This window comes from Podarcis melisellensis (assembly GCF_964234715.1).
Source record: "Podarcis melisellensis genome assembly, chromosome: 13".
NCBI classification, from domain to species: domain Eukaryota; kingdom Metazoa; phylum Chordata; class Lepidosauria; order Squamata; family Lacertidae; genus Podarcis; species Podarcis melisellensis.
The window spans coordinates 43259401-43283559 of record NC_138545.1 but is presented as its reverse complement, the minus strand read 5'-3'; the positions used below and the strand labels follow the sequence as shown (position 1 = coordinate 43283559).

Below are 24159 nucleotides of genomic sequence, written 5' to 3'. Positions count from 1 at the left end.
TATGAACAGTCTCTCTTGTTTGACTCCCTTAATGCCTGGGCCTCCATAATTTGGTTCTCTCCCTACCCACCCAGTCACTATTTCAATGTTTCCGTAGGGAGGAAACTTTTCTACTGTATCATTCCCATGACTTTCAGCACCATCAATATACACATGCAGTCCGACCTCTTTGCCCGAGAACTTCCCCCTCTGGTCCTTCTGCTTGGATGCTCCAACATCTCCATCACCATATCCGGGTACCTCTCCACTTTCACACCTCCAACTCCATCGCTCTCTGATGTCCAAAGGTCTTCTGAGATTCCCCTTCCCATATGAACCTACCCGGACCCTTCGATCTTCTGAGGTCCTTCCCGTGTCCCCTGCCCCACCCAAGGGGGACTTGGAGAGTCTTCTCATAGTGTGGTCTGCCTGGCACCGTACCTACAAACCTAGAAATGTTGAATGGCAGATTTTTGGTACAGGCCTTCTGCATTTTTGTGCTGCAAGCCTTTTTGTAACAGGTGACAAATCAGTCCGACGCATATTTTTATTCATTATGGTGATGATTATTCCTGGGAACTGCCGCCCAGAATACCTGTGCAATGCCATCTCCCTTCTACTTCCTTCAGATTCAGAGAAAAACTGACTGGTCTGCAAGTTTTCGCCTACCTCATAGCAATTGTCACAGCTTTTGGCAGACAAGGCATTGGGTGGGATCCTGAGCTGACTGGGTACCCCACTAAAGCGGTCCAGAAAGGGGGGTTTCTGTCTGTGTGTCCACATGGCAGCTGATGGGTCATAACAAACTTCCCAGTGGCGCCCCTGGTGGGATTGTAAACCTGGTGCATGTCAGGGTCACTCCCCCCCTACTTTGGATTTGATATCCGGCTTTATCACTACCCTAAGGGTGGTGCTGTGGGTTAAACCACAGAGCCTAGGACTTGCCGATCAGAAGGTCAGCAGTTCGAATCCCTGCATAAGTGAGTTCAAGATCTGACCTGCGTTGGCCTTCCACCCATATACCATAGATGGTCTCTCTTGGAATGCATGAGGACAATTGCAAACCGTGCCCTTTCCTCTATTTCCTAGCAGGTGCAGGATAGACATGGTATTGCACAGAATTCACACTTGAAGCCTGCTATGACAGCCCTACCCAGAGAGCAAAGTCTATGAGTTGCATTCCAATACTGAGCCTTTATGTGACCCAGTCCTGGATTACGTATAAGCTAAACAAGGTATGGGGATGCAGGTGGCGCTGTGGGTTAAACCACAGAACCTAGGACTTGCCGTTCAGAAGGTTGGTGGTTCGAATCCTTGCGACGGGGTGAGCTCCCGTTGCTCGGTCCCTGCTCCTGCCAACCTAGCAGTTCGAAAGCACGTCAAAGTGCAAGTAGATAAATAGGTACCACTCTGGCAGAAAGGTAAACGGCGCTTCCGTGCGCTGCTCTGGTTCGCCAGAAGCGGCTTAGTCATGCTGGCCACATGACCCAGAAGTTGTACGCCGGCTCCCTCGGCCAATAAAGCGAGATGAGCGCCGCAACCCCAGAGTCAGCCACGACTAGTCCTAATGGTCAGGGGTCCCTTTACCTTTTAAGGAGTCTCAAAGCGGCTAACATTCTTCTTTCCCTTCCTCCCCCACAACAAATACTCTGTGAGGTGAGTGGGGCTGAGAGACTTCAGAGAAGTGTGACCATCCCAAGGTCACCCAGCAGCTGCATGTGGAGGAGTGGAGATGCGAACCCGATTCCCCAGATTACAAGACTACCACCACGCTGGCTCTCAACCAGCTTATCAACCCTCAGCCAAACATACCCAGGGCCTTGGCCAAAGCCTACGCACATCTGTAAGCAATAAAAGTTGTGGTCTATCTCAACCCTATACCAATATCCTGAGTCTTATTCCTGACTGGCCCCTCACCAGGCTGTGAGCATCATGCACCTGGGAATGCAAACGCATGCTCTAACATCAAGCTTTGGGCCTTCCTCCTCCTTCATGTAGTTGTGCATTGAAGAGGAAGTTTGGACGTAGGGAGCAAGATGTCTTCTAAGGAAACTTCTCTGCCATTATTGGCTGAGAAAACCAGGCCTGCTTTCAAGGAAGCCCAGAGTTACCTGAACCAGAGTTTAAGAACCACGGCACGAGTCAGTTAGAAGGAATGGAAAGATTTAATCCTCAAACGAGTGTAGAGTTTCTTCAAGCGAACAGGATAGACATGAAAAAAATTATGTCTTTCCAAAGTGGGTCACATACAAGCAGTGAGAAGATTACATTCTTTTATATATTATATATAAGTATTTACACACAAAGGAACGCAAGACATCATCGCGTTACATTATCAAACATTGCACAGAAATAAGATAAAAAAATACAATACCAATAAAAACATTATTCATATATATAAAAAACGGAGTTTTTGACCTGCACGTGTATTTTGATCCGCATCATTTTGAAATTTTGCTTTGGAACATAAATATTATTAATAAAATATTTAATAATAATATTAAATAAATGCCTTCTGGGATTCCCCGGATTCAGACATGAAGCAGCTTATTGTCTTTTTCGGTCTCTGTAGAAACTTCTTTATAGTTACTGCTTGCAGCAAGTCTCCTGCTTTTGTTCTGGTACCTGCGAAGATTAACGGGAAAAGGAGCATCTTTAGAAAGTCAAAATAAACTACAGGCAACCGACTCCACCATGAAGTCCACTGAAATTATTGTTATCTTCCTTCAAGGCGTATCTACCCAGTGTCCCAGTCCACTGGCTTTCTGACTTAATTTGGAGACACTGGAGCACGCAATATTTGCTGCCATTGTTAACACAGATACACACAAACACACACACGGGCTTGTCCACACTTCTGCTTGTTCTGTGCGTGGAAAGGAAGGGTCAGAGAGGTTTTCTGCTTGCCTCATGCTTCTGAGGCATGGGGTTGAGAGTTATTTTGTTTGCCCCACCGCTCTCCCTGGGGAAAACCCCCTGCTTACCACTGAATTGGAACAAACGTCAACCCTCTGAAAAACTGATTGACTTTGTTCTGATCCAGCAGAAAACAGAGGGTTTTCCTGAGGGAAAGTGGCAGGAAGTGTAGATTAGTGCCCTCCCCCCGAGGCAGATTTCCCAGTAGTGATGTATGGAAGTGAGAGCTGGACCATAAAGAAGGCTGATCGCCAAAGAATTGATGCTTTTGAATTATGGTGCTGGAGGAGACTCTTGAGAGTCCCATGAACTGCAAGAAGATCAAACCTCTCCATTCTGAAGGAAATCAGCCCTGAAGGCTCACTAGAAGGACAGATCCTGAAGCTGAGGTTCCAATACTTTGGCCACCTCATGAGAAGAGAAGACTCCCTGGAAAAGACCCAGGTGTTGGGAAAGATGGAGGGCAGAAGGAGAAGGGGACGACAGAGGGCGAGATGGTTGGACAGTGTTCTGAAAGCTACCAGCATGAGTTTGACCAAACTGCGGGAGGCAGTGGAAGACGGGAGTGCCTGGTGTGCTCTGGTCCATGGGGTCACGAAGAGTCAGACATGACTAAATGACTAAACAACAACCCAAGGCAGAGTGGCACACCTGGGGGTGGGGCTAGCCACCCACGGGAGCAGGAAGAGCATCCCAGGGGGGCAGCGATGTCACCCCTCCTCAGGGATGACACCTGGGGCGGGCCGCACTTACAGCACCCCCTTCCTCCGCCAGTGCTCCCCACTTCTGCTTATAGTTATGAAGGTGCATTGCTAGTGTGCAAGGTTTCCTTGGGTGCAATGTTTATATATATATATATATGTGTGTGTGTGCGTGTTTGTGTGTGCATTCTTCTTAATGGCACCTTTCAAAAATAGAGAGGTGCCAGCAACCAGCAGCCCACATCACAGACACAAAATGTCCAGAAGTCATGTATTAAGTAATGGGCAGTCACAAACCTAAGAGCACCATTCGACTAGCGAGATAAGATCATTTGGACTCCCAAGATCGGGTGGGGAATTCAAATGGAGGAAATGTCATAAACATCCTCAGGGGAGTTTTTACTACGGCCGAGTGCTGTTGTAACTCTAGGTATAGAAGTGCCAACTTGTAATTGGTTCCCCGCCCCCTCTTGTTATTTAAACTGACTTTGCTCCGGTGCCTTTAAGGGCCTCTTGACATGCAGAGACTGAGCACTGAACTTTCCCCCATAATCTTATCTACATAACAGGAAAGGTTTCGCCTCCTTAGTTTCTGCAGGTTGCGCTGCTGTTAAACAGGCAGGACTGACTGTCAGGACTGAGACGAAAACATCAGTTCAAGCGCTCAGCTGGTTATGTTTCAAAAGTGCAGAGATGGGCACATGCCTATTGGTTGTTTTCCCACTAAGAAGAAGAAGAATTTGGATTTGATAACCCGCTTTATATGGCGCTGTGGGTTAAGCCACAGAGCCTAGAGCTTGCCGATTAGAAGGTTCGTGGTTTGAATCCCCCGATGGGGTGAGCTCCTGTTGCTCGGTCCCTGCTCCTGCCAACCTAGCAGTTCGAAAGCACGTCAGAGTGCAAGTAGATAAATAGGTACCGCTCCGGTGGGAAGGTAAACAGCGTTTCCGTGTGCTGCTCTGGTTTGCCATGGCTTAGTCATGCCGGCCACATGACCCGGAAGCTGTACGCCGGCTCCCTCGGCCAATAAAGCGAGATGAGCGCCGCAACCCCAGAGTCAGTCACGACTGGACCTAATGGTCAGGGGTACCTTTACCTTTTTTAAAGGAGTCTCAAAGCGGCTAACATTCTCCTTTCTCTTCCTCCCCCACAACAAAGACTCTGTGAGCTGAGTGAGGCTGAGAGACTTCAGAGAAGTGTGACTGGCCGAAGGTCACCCAGCAGCTGCATGTGGAGGAGCGGGGAAGCGAACCCAGTTCACCAGACTACGAGTCCACTGCTCTTAGCCACTACACCACACTGGGTAACGGCACATATTACAGAGCAATGAACCCAGGTTTGTCATGATTTGTATACTCCACACAAAGCTACTGTAACTCCCAGCTCCCAAACAAGGGTTGTCGGCATCCGTCTTCTTGAGAGACACAGTGGCTCCGGGGCTGAAGTCAAACCGCTGTGTTGGCAGCAGCAAAGTGATCTTCCCAAGGTGTAAGCCATGGCCGTGTGTCTAGAGGTCCTGGGTTGCCCAGACAACAAGACCTCCCCTCTCAGCCTCATGTGCTCCAAAGGAATGCAAAGCAATACGTTTGGCACCAGCCTGGCTGCAGGAGTTGCTGGGAGGAGGCATATAAGATGCCATCCAAGTGTTTTAGAGACTCCACTCTGCAATTGTTTAGGTTTTACTCCTGAGCCTTTTCTTTTCCTGAAGATATACCACAAGGCAGTGGAGGTTTAGGATCAGAGTTTTCCTTCTCCTAGATGGGCTGCCTTCCCAGCCCCGTCTGCCCCTCCTCTCAAGTGTGCCTATTACAATATACATGTCTGCTGCCTTCACTTTCAAGATATACAATTGAAAGTGTTGGTGCTGACCTTTAAAGCCCTAAACGGCTCGGTCCAGTATCTCTGAAGGAGCGTCTCAACCCCCATTGTTCTGGCCAGACACTGAGGTCCAGCACCGAGGGCCTTCTGGTGGTTCCCTCACTGCGAGAAGTGAGGTTACAGGGAACCAGGCAGAGGGCCTTCTCGGTAGTGGCACCTGCCCTGTGGAACATCCTCCCCCAGACATCAAAGAGAACAACAAGTACCAGACTTTTAGATGACATTTGAAGGCACCTCTGTTAAGGGAAATTTTTAATGTTTGATGCATTACTGTATATTAATATTGTGTTGGAAGCCACCCAGAGTGGCTGGGGAAACCCAGCCAGATGGGTGGGGTATAAATAATAAATTATTATTATCATTATTATTAGGTGTTTATCAACGTAGTGTTTCCCTGATACAGTGGTACCTCGGGTTTTCGGACGTCTCTGTTGCTGAACGTTTCGGTTTTCGAACGCCGGAAACCCGGAAGTAAATGCTTCCATTTTCGAACGCGCCGCGGAAGTCAAATGGCTTCCGCTGTGTGTATCTGTTGTTTTTCTCAATTTCCTCTATTTGCAGACCGCCCTTTGTGCCTTGGTTTTTGAATGTTTTGGAAGTCAAACGGTCTTACGGAACATATTACGTTTGAAAAGCGAGGTACCACTGTACAGTGCTACCTCGGGTTAAGTACTTAAATCGTTCCGGAGGTCTGTTATTAACCTGAAACTGTTCTTAACCTGAAGCACCTCTTTAGCTAATGGGGCCTCCTTCTGCTGCTGTGCTGCTGGAGCACAATTTCTGTTCTCATCCTGAAGCAAAGTTCTTACCCGAGGTACTATTTCTGGGTTAGTGGAGTCTGTAACCTGAAGCGTATGTAACCTGAAGCGTATGTAACCCGAGGTACCACTGTATTGTGAACCACAACTCTCAGCAGCCCCTCTCCAGCACAGCCAATGGTCAGGAATGATGGGTAATGCAGTCGCAATTGTATCCTCGAAAGATCTCCTGCGAAATGTCCCAAAGGCCCAGCAACTGCAACACAGCCTAGCTCCGAGTCACTTTTGTACTCACAGCTCCGGAATGCCTACAACTGAGAAAAACAGAGCCGGCGAAGCAGAGGGAGGCTTACCATCTGTAGAAGTAGTAGATAACAACTGCAGCGGTGATGACGAAGAACAGAACCAGGAGAATAGTGAGCGCCAGGTATTCATTGCTCAGGGGCTGCTGGCTTGTCAAAGTGGAATGGCCACACCGGTCACCATAATAACCATCTTCACAGCTGTGGGGCACAAGGAAGAGAAGGAGAGAAATCATATCAGACATGATGTGTCTTTGGGTTCTCAAACACAGGTTGTAAGCTGGAGAAGCCCCAGAACAGGAGATGCTACCCTGGTTGTTCCTTGAACCCCACCGGAACTCCGGTTGCTTAAACTGTCACCCGGGTGCATGTTTACACCTGCTTGCACCAAATCCAGTTGAAACTGGTTTGTGGGTGAAAGGGTGTTAGGGAATCTGAAGAGCCTTAGAGCATGTTTCATTTTGTTTAGCAAGAAACAGTAGTCCTAACTGGGACGTTGTGGTCAGTGCTATTTTACTAGAAAGAGAGGTGCCAGAACTCGCCGGAACTCGCCTTGTTCTCTTCTACAGTGGTACCTCGGGTTAAGAACTTAATTCATTCTGGAGGTCCGTTCTTAACCTGAGGTACCACTTTAGCTAATGGGGCCTCCCACTGCTGCCGCCATGCGATTTCTGTTCTCATCCTGAAGCAAAGTTCTTAACCCGAGGTACTATTTCTGGGTTAGCGGAATCTGTAACCTGAAGTGTCTGTAACCTGAGGTACCACTGTAATGGCAATGGTGCTTTCCAGCTACCACAGAACTACAGCTCCCAGCATGGCCAGTCAGTCAGGGATGATAGGAATTATAGTCCCACCACCTGGAGAGTACCAGCTTTCTCAGCCCTGCTCTGAATCAAGCGCTATGCAAAAATCATGTGTTGTTTTATTATCTTATCCTGCAGCATTCCACTTACGTGCACGAAGGTGTACTCAAAGCCACGAGGTACTTGCAGTGCCCATTAATGCAGTAGTTTTTCAAGTCAGAGCCGCAGTCTGTGGTCTTAACTTCAGCGACACGGGGACTGTGCACTGTTCGAACTATCAGAAAGAAAGAAAGAAAGAAAGAAAGAAAGAAAGAAAGAAAGAAAGAAAGAAAGAAAGAAAGAAACAAAGAAAGAAAGAAAGAAAGAAAGAAAGAAAGAAAGAAAGAAAGAAAGAAAGAAAGGTGTCATTTTATTTGACAAAGGGGGGTCACTAGTAGTACATCTGCCTTGCAAAGACCCTCCAAGTGTCCCTATTATCAAGGGACAGTCCCAGATTTACAGAAGCCATCCCGGTTCCTGACTTGATTCCAGAATCTCCCATTTTTCCTTAAAAGGTAAAGATATAGGGACCCCTGACCATTAAGTCCAGTCGTGGCTGACTCTGGGGTTGCGGCGCTCATCTCGCTTTATTGGCCGAGGGAGCCAGCGTACAGCTTCCGGGTCATGTGGCCAGCATGACTAAGCCGCTTCTGGAGAACCAGAGCAGCGCACGGAAACGCCGTTTACCTTCCCGCCGGAGCGGTACCTATTTATCTACTTGCACTTTGACGTGCTTTCGAACTGCTAGGTTGGCAGGAGCAGGGATGGAGCAACGGGAGCTCACCCTGTCGCGGAGATTTGAACCGCCGACCTTCTGATCGGCAAGCCCTAGGTTTAGACCACAGCACCACCCGCGTCCCACTATCCCTGTCCAGTCAATGTAAAGGGACCCCTGACCATTAGGTCCAGTCGTGGCCGACTCTGGGGTTGTGGTGCTCATCTTGCTTTATTGGCCGAGGGAGCCAGCGTACAGCTTCCAGGTCATGTGGCCAGCATGACCAAGCCGCTTCTGGCGAACCAGAGCAGCGCCCGGAAACGCTGTTTACCTTCCCGCTGGAGCGGTACCTATTTATCTACTTGCACTTTGACGTGCTTTCGAACTGCTAGGTTGGCAGGAGCAGGGACTGAACAATGCGAGCTCACCCCGTCGCGGGGATTCGAACCGCTGACCTTCTGATCGGCAAGCCCTAGGCTCTGTGGATTAGACCACAGCACCACCTGCGTCCCTCGCTTTTCATTAGGACGTTCCAATTTCCATCAGGAAAATGTTGGAAGGTACGGAATAAAGGTAAAGGTAAAGGTACCCCTGCCCGTACAGGCCAGTCTTGACAGACTCTGGGGTTGTGCGCCCATCTCACTTAAGAGGCCAGGGGCCAGCGCTGTCCGGAGACACTTCCGGGTCACATGGCCAGCGTGACATCGCTGCTCTGGCGAGCCAGAGCTGCACACGGAAACGCCGTTTACCTTCCCGCTAGTAAGCGGCCCCTATTTATCTACTTGCACCCGGAGGTGCTTTCGAACTGCTAGGTTGGCAGGCGCTGGGACCGAGCAGCGGGAGCGCACCCCGCAGCAGGGATTCGAACCGCCGACCTTTCGATCGGCAAGTCCTAGGCGCTGAGGCTTTAACCCACAGCGCCACCTGTGTCCCAAGGTACGGAATAGGACGTCCCTATTCCAAACATTCATTTTAGCCAAACCAGCGGAGACAGAAGCCCGCAGGCATTCTGAAAAAGTTTTCGATATTTTATTAAGTATCAGAGAATCTGACTCACTCAGAACTGTTGTGCAGTTGCCTGTTTCATTCCTTCCGCATAACGGTGTCACAGTTGTCCCAAGAACGGCTTGAAATAGGTGGAAGCCTGAAGAGAAAGAATGTGTCGGGTTGAAACAAAGACACTAAGAGAGGGGTTTCTTGAATTCCCCCCCACATTGAAACAACAACAACAACAGCCATCATTTTACCTTGCAAGTGCTTATGCCATCCTGTTTCAGCCGAAAAAGGTGGCATAACTAGATCTTCCTTCAACCTGCCTGTAAAATGCCACCGCTACACCCAACCCTGACTGAGAGCCGATTCACTCCTTGTGTTGCTTGCAGGGCGTGCGTGTAGTGAAAGTGCAAAACAAACATCCCCCAGCCCGTTCCGAGTCCGGCTGAAAACATTTTGCTGCCCGAGGCAGCACGGCAAATGCTCTCCACCACCCACGGTGCAAAATACCCAAGGCTGGCCCAGTTAAAATGCCACAAGCGCTGAAAGATGAGAGTAAAAATACCATAAAACTAAATTCAAATGTAGCTATTTGCTGCCAAATCAGCTGCCTGAGGGGACTGTTTCAACCTAATGGTAGGGCCGGCTCCATCTTTTTTGAGTCAGCACTCAGGAATCCAGAAAGCTATTGGTCCATCTAGCTCATTGGTATCCAAACTTTTTTCAAAGGGGGCCACATTTGATGAAGTGAAGAAGGGCCGTGAGGGCCGACCAAATTTGTTAACTTGTTTTTCAGGTTGAAGTTGTTGAGGTTTTTTTTAGGATTTTACCCCAGGAAATAAACTGACACAGGCGCCGGATTAAACCAACTGGCTGGCCAGATTAGGCCCCCGAAACGGACTTTGGACATGCCTGATCTAGTTCATTATCGTCCATACAGACTGACAACATCTCTCCAACGTTTTAGGCAGGGGCATAGCTGTCAACTTACAGATTTGAAAATTTGTTTGCATTCTTAAAGATTATATGAGCTGCACAGTAATTATTATTTTAAACTGTGAGTCAACGCTGGCATGGTTCAAAAACCATGCAAGACGTAGCAGGGAGATTACACAGAGGCTGAAAAGCGAAGCAGAGGCAGCTGTTAAATGGACAGGGATCTTCCGAGGGAATCCGTGTAATCGCTGGAAACAGTGACTCAGCAGCTGGAATGCTTTTTTGCTGACTCAATGTGAGCCGCCACCCTGCAATTGAATGAGATACAGACACCACACAATACCAACAGTGGCTTGTGTGGGAGGCAATTCATTACAGGCACAAGCGAGCGCAGCATGGAGTAATCCTTAGGGGACATAAGGGACGTTCAGGGACGCTGGTGTTGCAGACAGATGTGCTGGTGGAAACATTTTAGGGTAGAGGGGAAATCCAGGGCACTGCTAGGTACCGTATGTGGAAGACAGGCCCGTGGGGCAGATTTGCATATGCTAATTTCCAAATGGTTACTCTGTGAGAAAAGCAACAAACAAATATGATAAATACTTGTAATAAACAATAATTTATATTCCTTCCAGTAGCACCTTAAAGACCAACTAAGTTAGTTCTTGGTATGAGCTTTCGTGTGCATGCACACTACTTTTTTTTTTTGACTATGGCAGACCAACACGGCTACCTATCTGTAACAATAATTTATATGTTTTTTCTTTTAAAAAAATGCAAGTTTTTTTAGGCTGATTTTTAGAGGTGGGAAAACAAATTCTGGTTCTTGCCGTCAGGGCTTAAATTTGTTCTTAGGCCTTAATCTGCCTCAGAACTCTTCTAATGCATAGGATAAAAGTGTACATTTTCATAATTTGCCTCAGGGTAGGTGGCTGGAGTATCACCAATACCACACCTTGTAATACCTCAGAGAAAAGGAAGGAAGGAAGGAAGGAAGGAAGGAAGGAAGGAAGGAAGGAAGGAAGGAAGGAAGGAAGGAAGGAAGGAAGGAAGAATTGAGGCCTAATAATGCTTCTGAGAGAAACCAGGCCAAGGAGTTGCACATTCATACATTTAAGAGTGCTTAATTTTCAAGGGTTCCTACTCCCCTCACATTGCTACAATTCTCAGAGTCATTTAACAATCAATTCCTCTCCATGGGGAACTCTGGCAATTGTAGCTTTGAGAGGGGAATAGGGGCCTCCTAACAATTCACAGCATCCTTGACAAACTGAAACTCCCAGAATTCTTTGGGGGGAAGCCATGACGGCCTAAAGTGGTGTCATAGTGCTTTAAATGCACAGCATGGTGCGAATGTGGCCACAGAAACTGAAGCTCATCTTGCTTGAACGACAAGTTCCTTCCTTGGGCAATTGTAACCAGGCAAGCAAGCAGTAAATAAAAACGCCCAACTCCAAGACTTTGCCGTACCCTCCATAACAGAGCCATCTTCCTAATCGCCAGCTCCTTACCCTGTACAGATAAAGTTATATGTGTTGCAGAACAGAAGCAACAAACTGTTCCTTTAATCAATTACCCGTTGGGGAGTTTCACATGCTCTCAAGTGCCTCTCAAACAGATTAGCCCAAGAACCGAAGAAGGTGGGGCATTGTTTGTATTAATAGGGCTGCCTGGGTCATTAAACAAATACTGTTATCTTCTCCTTCACAGGCGAGATGTTGCCTATTTCATATTGCCTTACTGGAATGCTATGGTTATTGTCATTGCCGGGCTGGTGGAATGTTAGTGCGCAATGCACATTCCTGCTTTACAGGAAAGTTAGCATTGCTCTGCGTTGCAAGCCGCCTGCCCCAGAATGCAAGCCCGGTTCCTCACAGGTGGCTCGATGAAGGGAAAATATGCACCTCAAAAAGGATGGATTTTCCACTCTTGCCAAGATCTGGTGACACTCAAAGCCAAGTCTTTGGACAGAGGTTGCACGAAAAGGGCCAGTGTGCTGGCTGGCTTAGTTCAAACCAGTGTGAGACATAGCTGTCAACTTACAGATTTGAAAATAAGGGACCAGCAGCCTCGAAAATAAGGGATCAGCAGCCAAAATTTTAGTCAACCAGCAGCCAAACGAAGCCTCAAGCGGTGGTTCCCACCGTGCAGCAACCCGGCAAAGGGGATGCAGCAAGGAAAACCACCGTCACCTCTCCGCTGGGAAGCGCTGAGCAAAGGCGAGTCCCCAGGCAATGCGGCTGATTTCATCGGCACAAGGCATGCAAGCTCCACCCCCCAGTCGTTCTTAGACTCCTTATTGGGTGAGCAACGCAGCCAAGCAACACAGTTGGAGCCTCCCTCCTCCCTGGCCGGCAGGGAGGGTGGGAGGGAGAGGAGCTGCTTCCTTTGAAACCCGGGAAATATAAGGGATAGCAGCAGGACACAGCGCTGGGATAAGGGACTTTCCTGCCAAATAAGGGACGGTTGACAGCTATGGTGTGAAATTGGGCCTCATCCCATCGCACTGCCTGCTCTCTTCAGGATCGCTAGATGACAGCAATCACCTCTCTACGCTACTCTTAAATCAGAGATGGGGAAACATATGGCTCTCCATTTGTTGTTGGACTCTTGAATTCCCATCAGCCCTAGCCAGCGTCCCCAATAGTCAGGGATCATGGGGGTCTAGCAACATTGGTTCCCTCCCCCTGTCCTAAATAAACTGGAGCTTTCACAATATCTAGACCTGGCGTGCAATGTCACTCTGTTGCCTTTGTTCATAGTGCCCCCAATTTTTGGATCTTCCCCCATTGCTTTCTCTGCCCCTTTTGTTCAGCCCTCATCTCTCCGTTTTTTATTCCTTTATATCTGAAGGAGCATCTCCACCCCCATTGTTCTACCCAGACACTGAGGTCCAGCTCTGAGGGCCTTCTGGTGGTTCCCTCACTGCGAGAAGCCAAGTTACAGGGAACCAGGCAGAGGGCCTTCTTGGTGGTGGCACCCGCCCTGAGGAACGCCCTCCTACCAGATGTCAAAGAGAACAATAACTACCAGACTTTTAGAAGACATCTGAAGGCAGCCCTGTTTAGGGAAGCTTTTAATGTTTGATGTATTACGGTATTTTAATATTTTGTTGGAATATTATTATTATTATTATAGCTTTTGAGAGCTCATCTCAACCAGATTTCCCTCCTTAACCTGCCACAAAAAGTTCCTCCTTCTAAGGGACCTAGGTCAGGTTTTAATCTCAACATATGACTTCGTTGCACGAAGACGTTGACTCTCTGGTCGCTTTTGTTCGTTGAGAAGTTGGGGTGTTTGCGGGCAACACACCAGCTCAAATACTCAGCAAACAAGGCTGCAGTGTGTCACAAGGCTAATGAAAGAACAGAGACTCTTATGCTAACAGCCTCCCATACACAACTTTCTTTGGACAGCGTGAGAGAGTGTTCCCTTGCGACTAAGCACCAGGTACGTTTTCAAGTAGTAAATGTGACCACAGAAGCCCATAATGGGCTGGATTCATTTTAACAACATTTATATACTGCTTGATCATAAGAAAACCTTTCGGAGGTTTACAAGGGGTGATGACCATGCCTGATTACCTACCACTGGGGATAGGTGAATTGGAGAGTTTCATGTGTTGAGTGCCAATGGAACTGTAGACAAATAGAGTCAGACAGAAGCATAAGGGAAGACTTGGCATGCTTTGAGGAACCCCAAAGCTTGCAGAAAAATAAAAATAAAACCGGTTTGGGGGGAAGTCCCTAAGGGGGCACTCACCACTCCTCCTATTTTGACTCAAGAAAATCACTATTTTGACTCAAGAAAATTTATAGTTCAAATCGGGGAAAATAAATAAATGGACAAAAGTACAAAGATTCACAAAATGCTTAGGGGTATGCGTACCCCCAGAAAAAAGCACTGCTTATTACTATTTACTCATGTTCGTGTGTGCACACAAATGTGCACAAGCAATATTTGTAAATGTAAATTTAAATTTTACTCAAACACATTTGAACCATGTCAGTAAAACTACTCTGGAGCAAGTGGCTGTCGAACTGTTGCCTCCATCACATAATCGTTCCATTTATTTGTTCCATCTACATCCTTCCCCTCCTCCTAAAGCAGCCCAGTTCAGGAAGCAATAAAACAGTAAAAAAAACCTGAAAAACAGTTCCAATACGGGTGCAGACTGGGAAAGATTATCTACCCTTGTTGAAAGAGGACGTCCTTCAAACTACGGAGACGGCGCTTGAGGCTGAGCACGCAGGACATTAGCCATGATCCTTAGGTAGCCTATGACGTCTTGAGAAATACTGCTGTTCGATGCGTATCCGCGCCGAAACCAACTTCCATCCAATTCGAAAATGGAAGCTGAAGTGTGGCCATTTCAGAGAGCCATTGCACGCATGGCAGCCTTGTTGAATTTGAGTTTGACGCGGGGGAACGTGCATTGGGCGAAGACACCTGTGGCCTTCTGTGGTGCGACGATGCACAGCAGGGGAAACGGACCTTGCCGCATTTCAACCCACAAATGTGTACATAGCCTTAGAAAAGAACGTAAGCGGGTGCATTGCTCCTTCTTTCCTTTCTGCTCCCAACATAGCTGTCAACCGTCCCTTATTTGGTGGGAAAGTCCCTTACCCCAGGGTCGTGTCCCGCTGCTGTCCTTTATTGATGATGTCCCTTAAATTTCCCAAGTTTCAAAAGAAGCCGCTCCTCTCCCCCCCTCAGGGGCTCAGATGTTGAACATGCCTGTGCTTGGAAAATCCCTTATTTTGGCTGCTGGTCCCTTATTTTCAAGGCTGCTGGTCCCTTATTTTCAAATCTGTAAGCTGATAGCTATGGCTCCAACAACTGACGCCGTCATGTTTACACTTGCAAAGAATTGGTCCAGGGTTGGCCAATGTGGTGCCCATGGGCACACAGGTGCCCACAGAGGACTTCCACTGGATCCACATCCCCACCACTTCTTTAGGTTTTAGGCTTGAAGAAAGCATTCTCTCATAGCCAACTGAATAGACTGTGGTGCGTGCTTGGTTGTGGGGTGTGTTAGCGAGTTTCTCTAGTTCGCAAAGGTTGGAGACCCCGCATCCCTCTCCTTGGCTGAAGCTTCTGAATGGGTTAAGAAAAAGCATGGCAGCTGAAGTTGTTTGGCAACAGAAGCCAGGAAATAGGATTTAATAGGCCAGAGGCTCACCCACTCTTTGCCAAGAGAGCTTGTTGCATGAGGAGAATGATACACCAAGCGTGGCAGCCCACATTTTATGTATTTACCGTATTTTTCACTCTATAAGACGCACCAGACCATAAGACGCACCTAGTTTTTGGAGGAGGAAAACAAGAAGAAAAAAATTCTGAATCTCAGAAGCCAGAACAGCAAGAGGGATTTCTGCACAGCGAAAGCAGCAATCCCTCTTGCTGTTCTGGCTTCTGGGATAGCTGCGCAGCCTGCATTTGCGCCATAAGACGCACACACATTTCCCCTTACTTTTTAGGAGGGAAAAAGTGAGTCTTCTAGAGCAAAAAATACAGTACTTATTTATATCCTGGCTTTCCTTCAAGGAGCTTGAGATGACAAACTTGGTTCTCCCTCTCCCCATTTTCTCTTCACAACAATCCTGTGAGGTAGGTTAGGCTGAGAGGCCTTGACTGGCCCAGTGAGGTCACCCGGGAAGTTTAATGGCTGAGTGGGGACACCCTTGTATTTCCCTCCTTCCTGTACAGTGGTACCTCAGGCTACATACGCTTCAAGTTACATACGCTTCAGGTTACAGACTCCACTAACCCGGAAATATTACCTCAGGTTAAGAACTTTGCTTCAGGATGAGAACATAAATCGTGCTCCGGCGACGCGGCAGCAGCAGGAGGCCCCATTAGCTAAAGTGGTGCTTCAGGTTAAGAACAGTTTCAGGTTAAGTACAGACCTCTGGAACGAATTAAGTACTTAACCTGAGGTACCACTGTATATATTTCATGTGTCGGCTCAGAGATCTGCTGCGCAATGGCTGAAACGCAGGGCGGCTGAGAATTAACCGGCCAGGCATTTAAAAAAAACAAAAAAAGGGAAAGAAAAAAAAAAACAGAAACTGAGCAGCTCCTGTTGAAATGGACTTGGCAGATGAAGAAACACCTGCCCTGTAATTAGGAGGCGCAACCGAGTGGCTGAGTTTCCTTGAGAAAAGCTCAGAATCACTAGGCAGAGGGTGGCTGCCAGTGCAACTCTGGGCAACACCTGAGCCACCAAACAACTCAATTAACAAATCCCCTGCCAACGACAACAAAAAAATCCAAAGAGGGAAGAGGTGTAGGCCTACCTATGAAATTTCTGTTCCTGACACATCACCACAACATCCAGCAGAACCGCAACTTCCCCAGCTGAGGTGACACCGAACATTTTGCCAGGTTGCAAAATCGGCTCTGAGCTTCTCTAGTGACGGACCGCGCAATCCCAGGGCATGATAAATCTGTTAGCTTTGCAGGTGCTCCCGGCAAATGTCAGAAACACCTTCATGCCACGGCTTGTTCGCAGCATTCTAGCACGGCCAAGAGCTGGCTATTCAAGGAGAGGCTGGCTCGGTTATTTATTTATTTTTAATGTCTTTATTGGGTTTTTCAAATTACAATTTTACAGAGAGTTATCAAACATAAATCGTAAAAACGAGGTTCTGAGGAATCTCCTGGATTTCCATCCTCCCCTTTGTGGGTCCTGTTATGTATCATTTCCTTCGGCATCTTTTATGATAGTCCAAATCTTTTATATCTCCATTGCACCCAGAATTCACCCTTAAAGCGATATTCCAATCCTACTCACAGTTTTCACTGTTTACAATGGTCTTTAAGCTAAGTTATAAATTCCCCCCATTCCTTATTAACATTTTGGTCTTCCTGAGGCTGGTTGGTTATCGATGGACATTAAAAGGGCAGGGAGCAGGCAGGTTTGAACCACGCCACGATGGGAACCCTGAGCGCATCGCTTCCTTTTCTCCCATATGAGATACAGTGGAACCTCGGGTTACAGACGCTTCAGGTTACATAAGCTTCAGGTTACAGACTCCGCTAACCCAGAAATATTACCTCGGGTTAAGAACTTTGCTCCAGAACGAATTAAGTACCGTATTTTTCGCTCTGTAAGACGCACCAGACCACAAGACGCACCTAGTTTTTGGAGGAGGAAAACAAGAAAAAAATATTCTGAATCTCAGAAGCCAGTACAGCAAGAGGGATCACTGCGCAGTGAAAGCAGCGATCCCTCTTGCTGTTCTGGCTTCTGGGATAGGTGCGCAGCCTGCATTCGCTCCATAAGACGCACACACATTTCCCCTTGATTTTTAGGAGGGAAAAAGTGAGTCTTCTAGAGCAAAAAATATGGTACTTAGCCCGAGGTACCACTGTAATGGTTGATATTCACCCCTATGGAGAAAAGGGGAGCGAGGGAGAATCAGTGCCATTTGCCACGGTGATGGAAAACCCGCCTTGCACCATAAGCAGGTCACAATGTGCCTTACTGGTCCCCGCTTAGAGAAATCCCACTAAGGCAGGGGTACCTGTCTGGAAACCAAGGGCACAGGCATTTCTGCATCTCCCATGCGTCCTTACTACAGATAAGTCCCACCTTCCTGCTTGCACCACCCCTCATAAGTACAGGCACATTGCTAATCAGAGCTAACGACTATGGGCACGATCCGGCAGAAAGTTCTCTTGCACACACCCCTTTGGAATAAATGGGCACCGACCAAGGAATCGCATGTATTAAGTAGGAATTCACGTGCATCGGTGCTTCGCCAAACAGGTAGGCCACACAGCGGCTCCTGCAAGTATAGACAGATCTGGGATTTGGAATGCGTGAACGTTCAGCCGAGAGAGAATTCAATCTTCTACACTCTGTCAAACTTCCCCAAGAGCAGAACACCAAACTTTCAGAGAACGTGAATTGCATTGCAGAATTCAGATATATGAGGCGGATTCCAAACCCCCACCCCTTTGCCCTCCCCCTTTGCTTTATATATTAGTGGAATAATAAAGTTTGGGAGTCAGTTCAGCCTCACAACTTGCTGGGTGTAATTTAAGACTGGGTCATATATACAGGCAACTTTGCCTTTGTGCGCGGGTTGCGATCCGGGTCATTGCATGCTTGCGTGAAATCAGAAACCCATTGAAAAAGCTTGCAGACACCTCTGTCCATCGCTCTGCCCTTGTAGTGATGTTTCAGTGACATCTTTATGTTGTTTCCGGGTCACTTCCAGGTTCTGCGTTCACTGTGTGCATGTGTGCGCATCTCGCTCGCCCCTAAAACAGGAGTTGTCTGTGTGTATGCATATTAGTACTTGAGTTTGATTTTCTTTTGCATGGTTATTTAGCCTTTCCCCCCTACATCTGTGGAGTTGGTTTTCGTTTTATTTCTTATTTTATCTATTAAATGCATTTGCAGTCCTTCATTCAAAGATCTCAGGGCTGTTCACAGCATAAAAAATACAAGGGGTAAACACAAACCAAAATAATAAAAACCAAACCGAAGAAACGTTGCTGTCAAATGAACTTTTGGGTTTTTTCTTCTTTTTGCAAATGCATGGCTTTTTAACGCTCTATAAACTCCTATTTCCCTAAAGTGTGCATGCACACGAAAGCTCATACCAATAGCTAACTTAGTTGGTCTCTAAGGTGCTACTGGAAGGAATTTATTATTATTATTATTATTTTGTTTTGTTTCGACTATGGCAGACCAACATGGCTACCTACCTGTAACTAAATCTAACCAATTAAACATGCTAACCTGTGTCTTTCCGCTCACAAAGATTAACGCCGCTGTCAAAGATTAACACCACAGCAATCGTGACAAAGCAACCAAAGGTCTTCTACCTTTGGACCAAAATGATCGAGCCTATGAAATCGGTGTGATCTCAGCAAGTCAGATATTTAGAGTAGAAGCTGTGCAGCAAAGAACATTTGTTGGAACAGGAATGTCACCTTTGTCCAACTGTATGGAACCAGGGACTTGACCCCTGATCAATTGGCACCCTGGATTTCTCTCTCCTGGGTGGCCTGGCAGCAAGGTGCTGTCCCCACTGTCCTCTTTAAATCAGCTACCTCTTCCTCGCTTCTGGGGCAGACCCACTGGGAATATTCTAGCAACAGGCTGAAATCCCTCTCCACACTTTGGGAGATTAGTCTTGTTGAAGGCAGTGGGATTTTGGAGTAAGCACACTTAGAGCGTTAGGGATTTCTCTTAACAGTCTTTAGTACTGTTAGCGAGTGGGTTGTTTGTCCAGTTAAGCCATGTTTGCCCCACCTTGGATGGTGTCACGACTCAAGGATGAGGTTTGCAGCTAGCAGGTCTCTTTGGCCCAAGCATATTGCCACTTGGAGCTGTGGCTGACACAACCTGCCATCTCCAGGTTGGATTCCGGTGCGCATTGTATGTGGGGCTGCCTTCGAAAACGGTCCCCTCAAAACCTCCCATGGAAACGAAGAGCAGCTGCAAGAGAACGTCGCTGCGCCATAACACAACAGTCATCGTGATAAAGCACAAGGGGGGGGACCTTTTTCTGTCTGGAGGGCCGCAATCCCTTCAGAACAATCTCCCGAGGGCCACTCGCCAGTGGCGGGCAAAAGCGAGTTGAGCAAGCACGGTAAGTTTCCCCTTGGGAATTGGAAACCAGAGGCATTTCTCCTGGGCATGGTTGGCCAATTGGTGTCTAAGAAGGATAGGACGTTTTTTATGTATGCCACCACAGCAGCAAGGATTCTTCTAGCAATGTATTGGAAAACGCAAGAACTACCCACGCTGGAAGAATGGCAGATGAAGGTGATTGACTACATGGGACTTGCGGAGATGACCGGCAGAATCCGTGACCAAGAAAAAGAGACGGTGGAAGAAGATTGGAAGAAATTCAAAGTATATCTTAAGAACTGTTGTAAAATTAATGAGTGCTAAAATGTCAAGGGAAAGGAAAACATAGAATTACAGCTCTAATTGATTAAGTATGAGAAGAAGCTAAAAAAGAAAATAAGTAATCAGTTAATTGGTGTGAGGGGTTGTTGAAGAAATTTTAAAACAGGGATGCAGAAAAGGGGAGGTAAGGGGAAGTCTGGGAAGCAAGGTTAATGAAAAAAGAGGTTTTGAAATTATACATGTTTATATGTTTTGTTTGTTTATGTGTGTGTGTTGTTTTGTTTTTTAATCTGTGTTGGAAAATTAATAAATAAATAAATAAATAAAGTTTCCCCTTGGGAATTGTACGCAAACTTCGACACACCCCTGGGGGGAGTTTCAAGGGCCAAATAGAAAGGCACTGAGGGCCGCATTAATTCTGTCCTGTAATTCTGACCTGCCATATTCTGCTGTGTCCTCATTCACCTCACCCTTTATTCCCATGGGACTTGGGGGAGTGGGGAGTCCTACAATGGATTGCAATTGTTCTGTTGTTCTGTTGGAGCTGCAGGGATACCAACTTGAATAAAATATTCAAGGCGCCCAGGTAAACTCAGCCCCACATAACTGATCACAAGACACAGCAAACACACACACCATTTGAATGGCAATGCCCATCAACTGGGGAAAGGCAGGGACTCTCTCAAATATTTTAGGGGTGTGTGTGAAGGGACCTTGGCCCCTAGGAGTTGGCTCCACTGCCAAGCTGCGAGTTTCCCATGCTACCTGCTACAGAATTAAAACATGAGCCCTGCAGGATCAGGCCGGGGGCGCATCCTGCTTTCACAGCCGCCAGACAGATTTCCATTGAGAAGAATCTGCATTTTTCTTTAGCCAACCACTCTTGGATTTGTAAGATATGCAACCTGTCAGACGCACACCCCTATAATTCCGGTCCAAGAAGCAACACAGCTTGCCAATTTTATTTTGTCGGGACTTGTGAGCCATGGAAAAAGGACCTCAGGTAGGAAGTCATCAGCAAAAACGTCTTTCTCTCTCCCCAACTCCCTTCCAGACCGCCCTCCAATGCGCTCTTTCGCCGCGATGAGAGAACAGCTTTCACCCCACCCCAGCTGTCAAACCCCGACGCGGAAAAGCTAGGGCTTCCTCCTGCAAGCCGTCGAGAAAGCCAGCAGAGACGCGCAGCTCTCCGGCTGAGCTCCCTTTCCACGCCGAGCCCGTCGGGGAAACTGGGAGAAAACCCGACGGCAGAGCCAGATCTCCTCCGACGGCGCGTCCCTTTTGGAAGGAAGGAGCCGCCATCCTGCATTCTCCCTCTCTCTGCTGGACGGCGCAGCTTTGGAGCCAAACCAGGTCGGGAGCGCACAGACTTACCCAAAAGCAGAAGGGCGCCTTCGACGGTTTGGGAGTTGCAGCTGCTTGCCATCCTGCCGGAGCCTGTGCGTAGCGGGTTGCCGTCGGAAGGTGAAGGATGCGCGGGCGGCTGGGTCGTACAGGCAGAGAGACCTCGCCTCCTTTCCTCCCGGCAGGCGTTCCCTCGGGTTTTTATACCTTTCCCCAGTGGGTGCGGACGCGCAGCGGAAGCTGGCCCGAGGCTCATTGCCTCTGAAATTTCCCCGGTGATGAAATCGGAGGCCGGAGGTGGGGGAGCCTCCGTCGCCTACCTGCCTATCGCGTCTTTCTCGCCACCTGCCAGGGCGCAGCGGACAGAGAATTACGCGCGGCGCTGGGCGCGTTTGCTTCCAGAGGGAGGTTCTTAGGCGCGCGGGGAGCCGCGAGAAGGAAGCAAAAAAGCTTGCTGGACGGAAGTCGCTCCCGTTCTGCAGAACTACTTTTCTTTTCCCCCCTCAGAAATTTGATTTTACAAATATGAATTAACAACCATACCGAATATATCCATGTAGAGAGATAACTCTGAATCTCGGGACTTCCTCCCATCCCCTCCATGGGTCATGTTGTCAACACTTCCAACTGCATATTATTTCGTAATCTATATTTTATGTCTCTCCATATTGTCCATAGTATTTGTTACATTGCAAGTGAGATTACAGTAAAATCCTGCTAATGTTCTCATTGGACCATAAAGAAGGCTGATCGCCGGAGAATGGATGCTTTTGAATGATGGTGCTGGAGGAGACTCTTGAGAGTCCCATGGACTGCAAGAAGATCAAACCTATCCATTCTGAAGGAAATCAGCCCTGAGTGCTCACTGGAAGGACAGATCCTGAAGCTGAGGCTCCAATACTTTGGCCACCTCATGAAAAGAGAAGACTCCCTGGAAAAGACCCTGATGTTGGGAAAGATGGAGGGCACAAGGAGAAGGGGACGAGAGAGGACGAGATGGTTGGACAGTGTTCTCAAAGCTACAAACAGGAGTTTGACCAAACTGCGGGAGGCAGTGGAAGACAGGAGTGCCTGGCATGCTCTGGTCCAGGGGGTGACGAAGAGTCAGATACGACTAAACGACTAAACGACAACAAATGTTCTCATCTGCTTACAGTGGTCTTCTGAATAAATTATAAACTTTCCCCATTCCTTCTTGAATTTCTTGTCTTCTAGGTCTCTTGAGTTTTCCAGTCAGTTTTGCCATTTCAGCGTAGTCTAACAGCTTAGTTTACCATTCCTCTCTGGTAGGAACTCTTTATTCTTTCTATCTCTGGGCTAGTAGCATCCTTGCTGCTGTTGTCACATACATGAAGAGTCTTTTCTGTTCCTTTGGGATGTCGGTACCTATAATTCCTAATAGAAAGGCTTCTGGTTTTTGTTTTTTACAAAAGTTATTTTAAACATTTCCCCCCCAGTTCATTATATATCATTTCCCAGAAAGCCTTTATTACCTTACCTGACCACCACCTATGATAAAAAGTACCTTCTTTTTCTTTACCTTTCCAGCAGGTATTTGTACTTGTTTTATATATTTTTTGCTAATTTACTAGGAGTTAAATACCACCGGTACATCATTTTCATATAATCTTCTTTCAGTGTACAACATGCCTTGAATTTCAAATCTGTTTTCCATAACCTTTCCCAATCTGAAATCTGAATATTATGCCCCAAATCCCTTGCCCAGTGTATCGTTACAGATTTACCCTGTTCATCTTTTGTATGTCACTCCAAGAGCATGCAGAACTACCCTTCTTAGAAGTTGGGGGACCTAGCAATAATCTGAGTGCAAGAGGGCATCAGTTTTTTCTTTCTTTCTTAATGCCACTTGTCATGGGCGTAGCCAGGATTTATGTTAACAAGGGGCAGGCTTTATGGGGGTGGGGGAAGAACTTCAGTTAGTTAAGTATTTTTAGTGATTCTTATTGGTTTAGGGCAGGGGTCAGCAAACTTTTTCAGCTGGGGGCCAGTCCACTGTCCCTCAGACCTTGTGGGGGACGACAGATTATATTTTGAAGGAAAAAAATGAATGAATTCCTATACCCCACAAATAACCCAGAGATGCATTTTAAATAAAAGCACACATTCTACTCATGTAAAAACACCAGCTAGGCCCCACAAATAACCCAGAGGTGCATTTCAAATAAAAGGACACATTCTACTCATGTAAAAACACGCTGCTTCCCAGACCGTCCGTGGACCAGACTGAGGCAGCGATTGGGCCGGATCCAGCCCCTGGGCCTTAGTTTGCCTACCCATGGTTTAGGGGGGCACTGGCTGCTAATTCGTTTCCAGTTCAAATTCAAAGCGCTGGTTTTCAGCTGCAAAGCCTCAGACAGCTCAGGACCACAATACCTCAAGGATTGCCTTTTTGCATACGAAGTGGCCTGGACCCTGCAATCACCACCTGAGGCCCTTCTTCATAACCCTCCTCCATGAGAGGTCCAGAGGGTGGCAACAAGAGACAGGACCTTTTCTGCTGTGGCTCCCTGCTTGTGGAATGCTCTCCTCAGGGAGGCTCGCCTGTGGCCTTCGTTACATATCTTTAAGCGCGAGGCGAAAATGTTCCTCTTTTCTCAGGCCTTTGGCTCATTAAACAATCTATGACCTCATAAACTGTGCCGCTGGGACGGGGGCGTTGTTTTTAGTTATCTATTTTTGTGTTTTTATACGGTAAACCATCTTGCGATCCTCAAATGAGGGGCAGGATAACACGAAGAAGCTTGAGATTTCGTTTGGCCCCAATGGCCTGCTTCCAGTGTCAACATTCAGCCTTGGCAGATGGGAAAGATCAATGTAAAGCAATGTCTCTGAGCATATGAAGTGTGCATTTCACACACACACCCCAAACTGAGGAACCACAGCTCCTGAACGCAGCACAT

The 24159-nt window shown here is 47.4% G+C and overlaps 1 protein-coding gene across 1 annotated transcript; it reads right to left on the bottom strand.

Moving 5' to 3' along the window:
• Window positions 1-2125: 2125 nt before the first annotated feature.
• LOC309354332 (proepiregulin-like) lies at window positions 2126-21388 on the bottom strand. Its single transcript, XM_081884488.1, has 5 exons — window positions 21269-21388; window positions 9149-9235; window positions 7488-7611; window positions 6586-6735; window positions 2126-2604 (listed from the first exon to the last, which is right to left on the bottom strand). The coding sequence occupies exons 1-5, from the start codon at window positions 21318-21320 to the stop codon at window positions 2511-2513; spliced, it is 507 nt and encodes a 168-aa protein (XP_081740614.1). The 5' UTR covers window positions 21321-21388; the 3' UTR covers window positions 2126-2510.
• Window positions 21389-24159: the final 2771 nt, after the last annotated feature.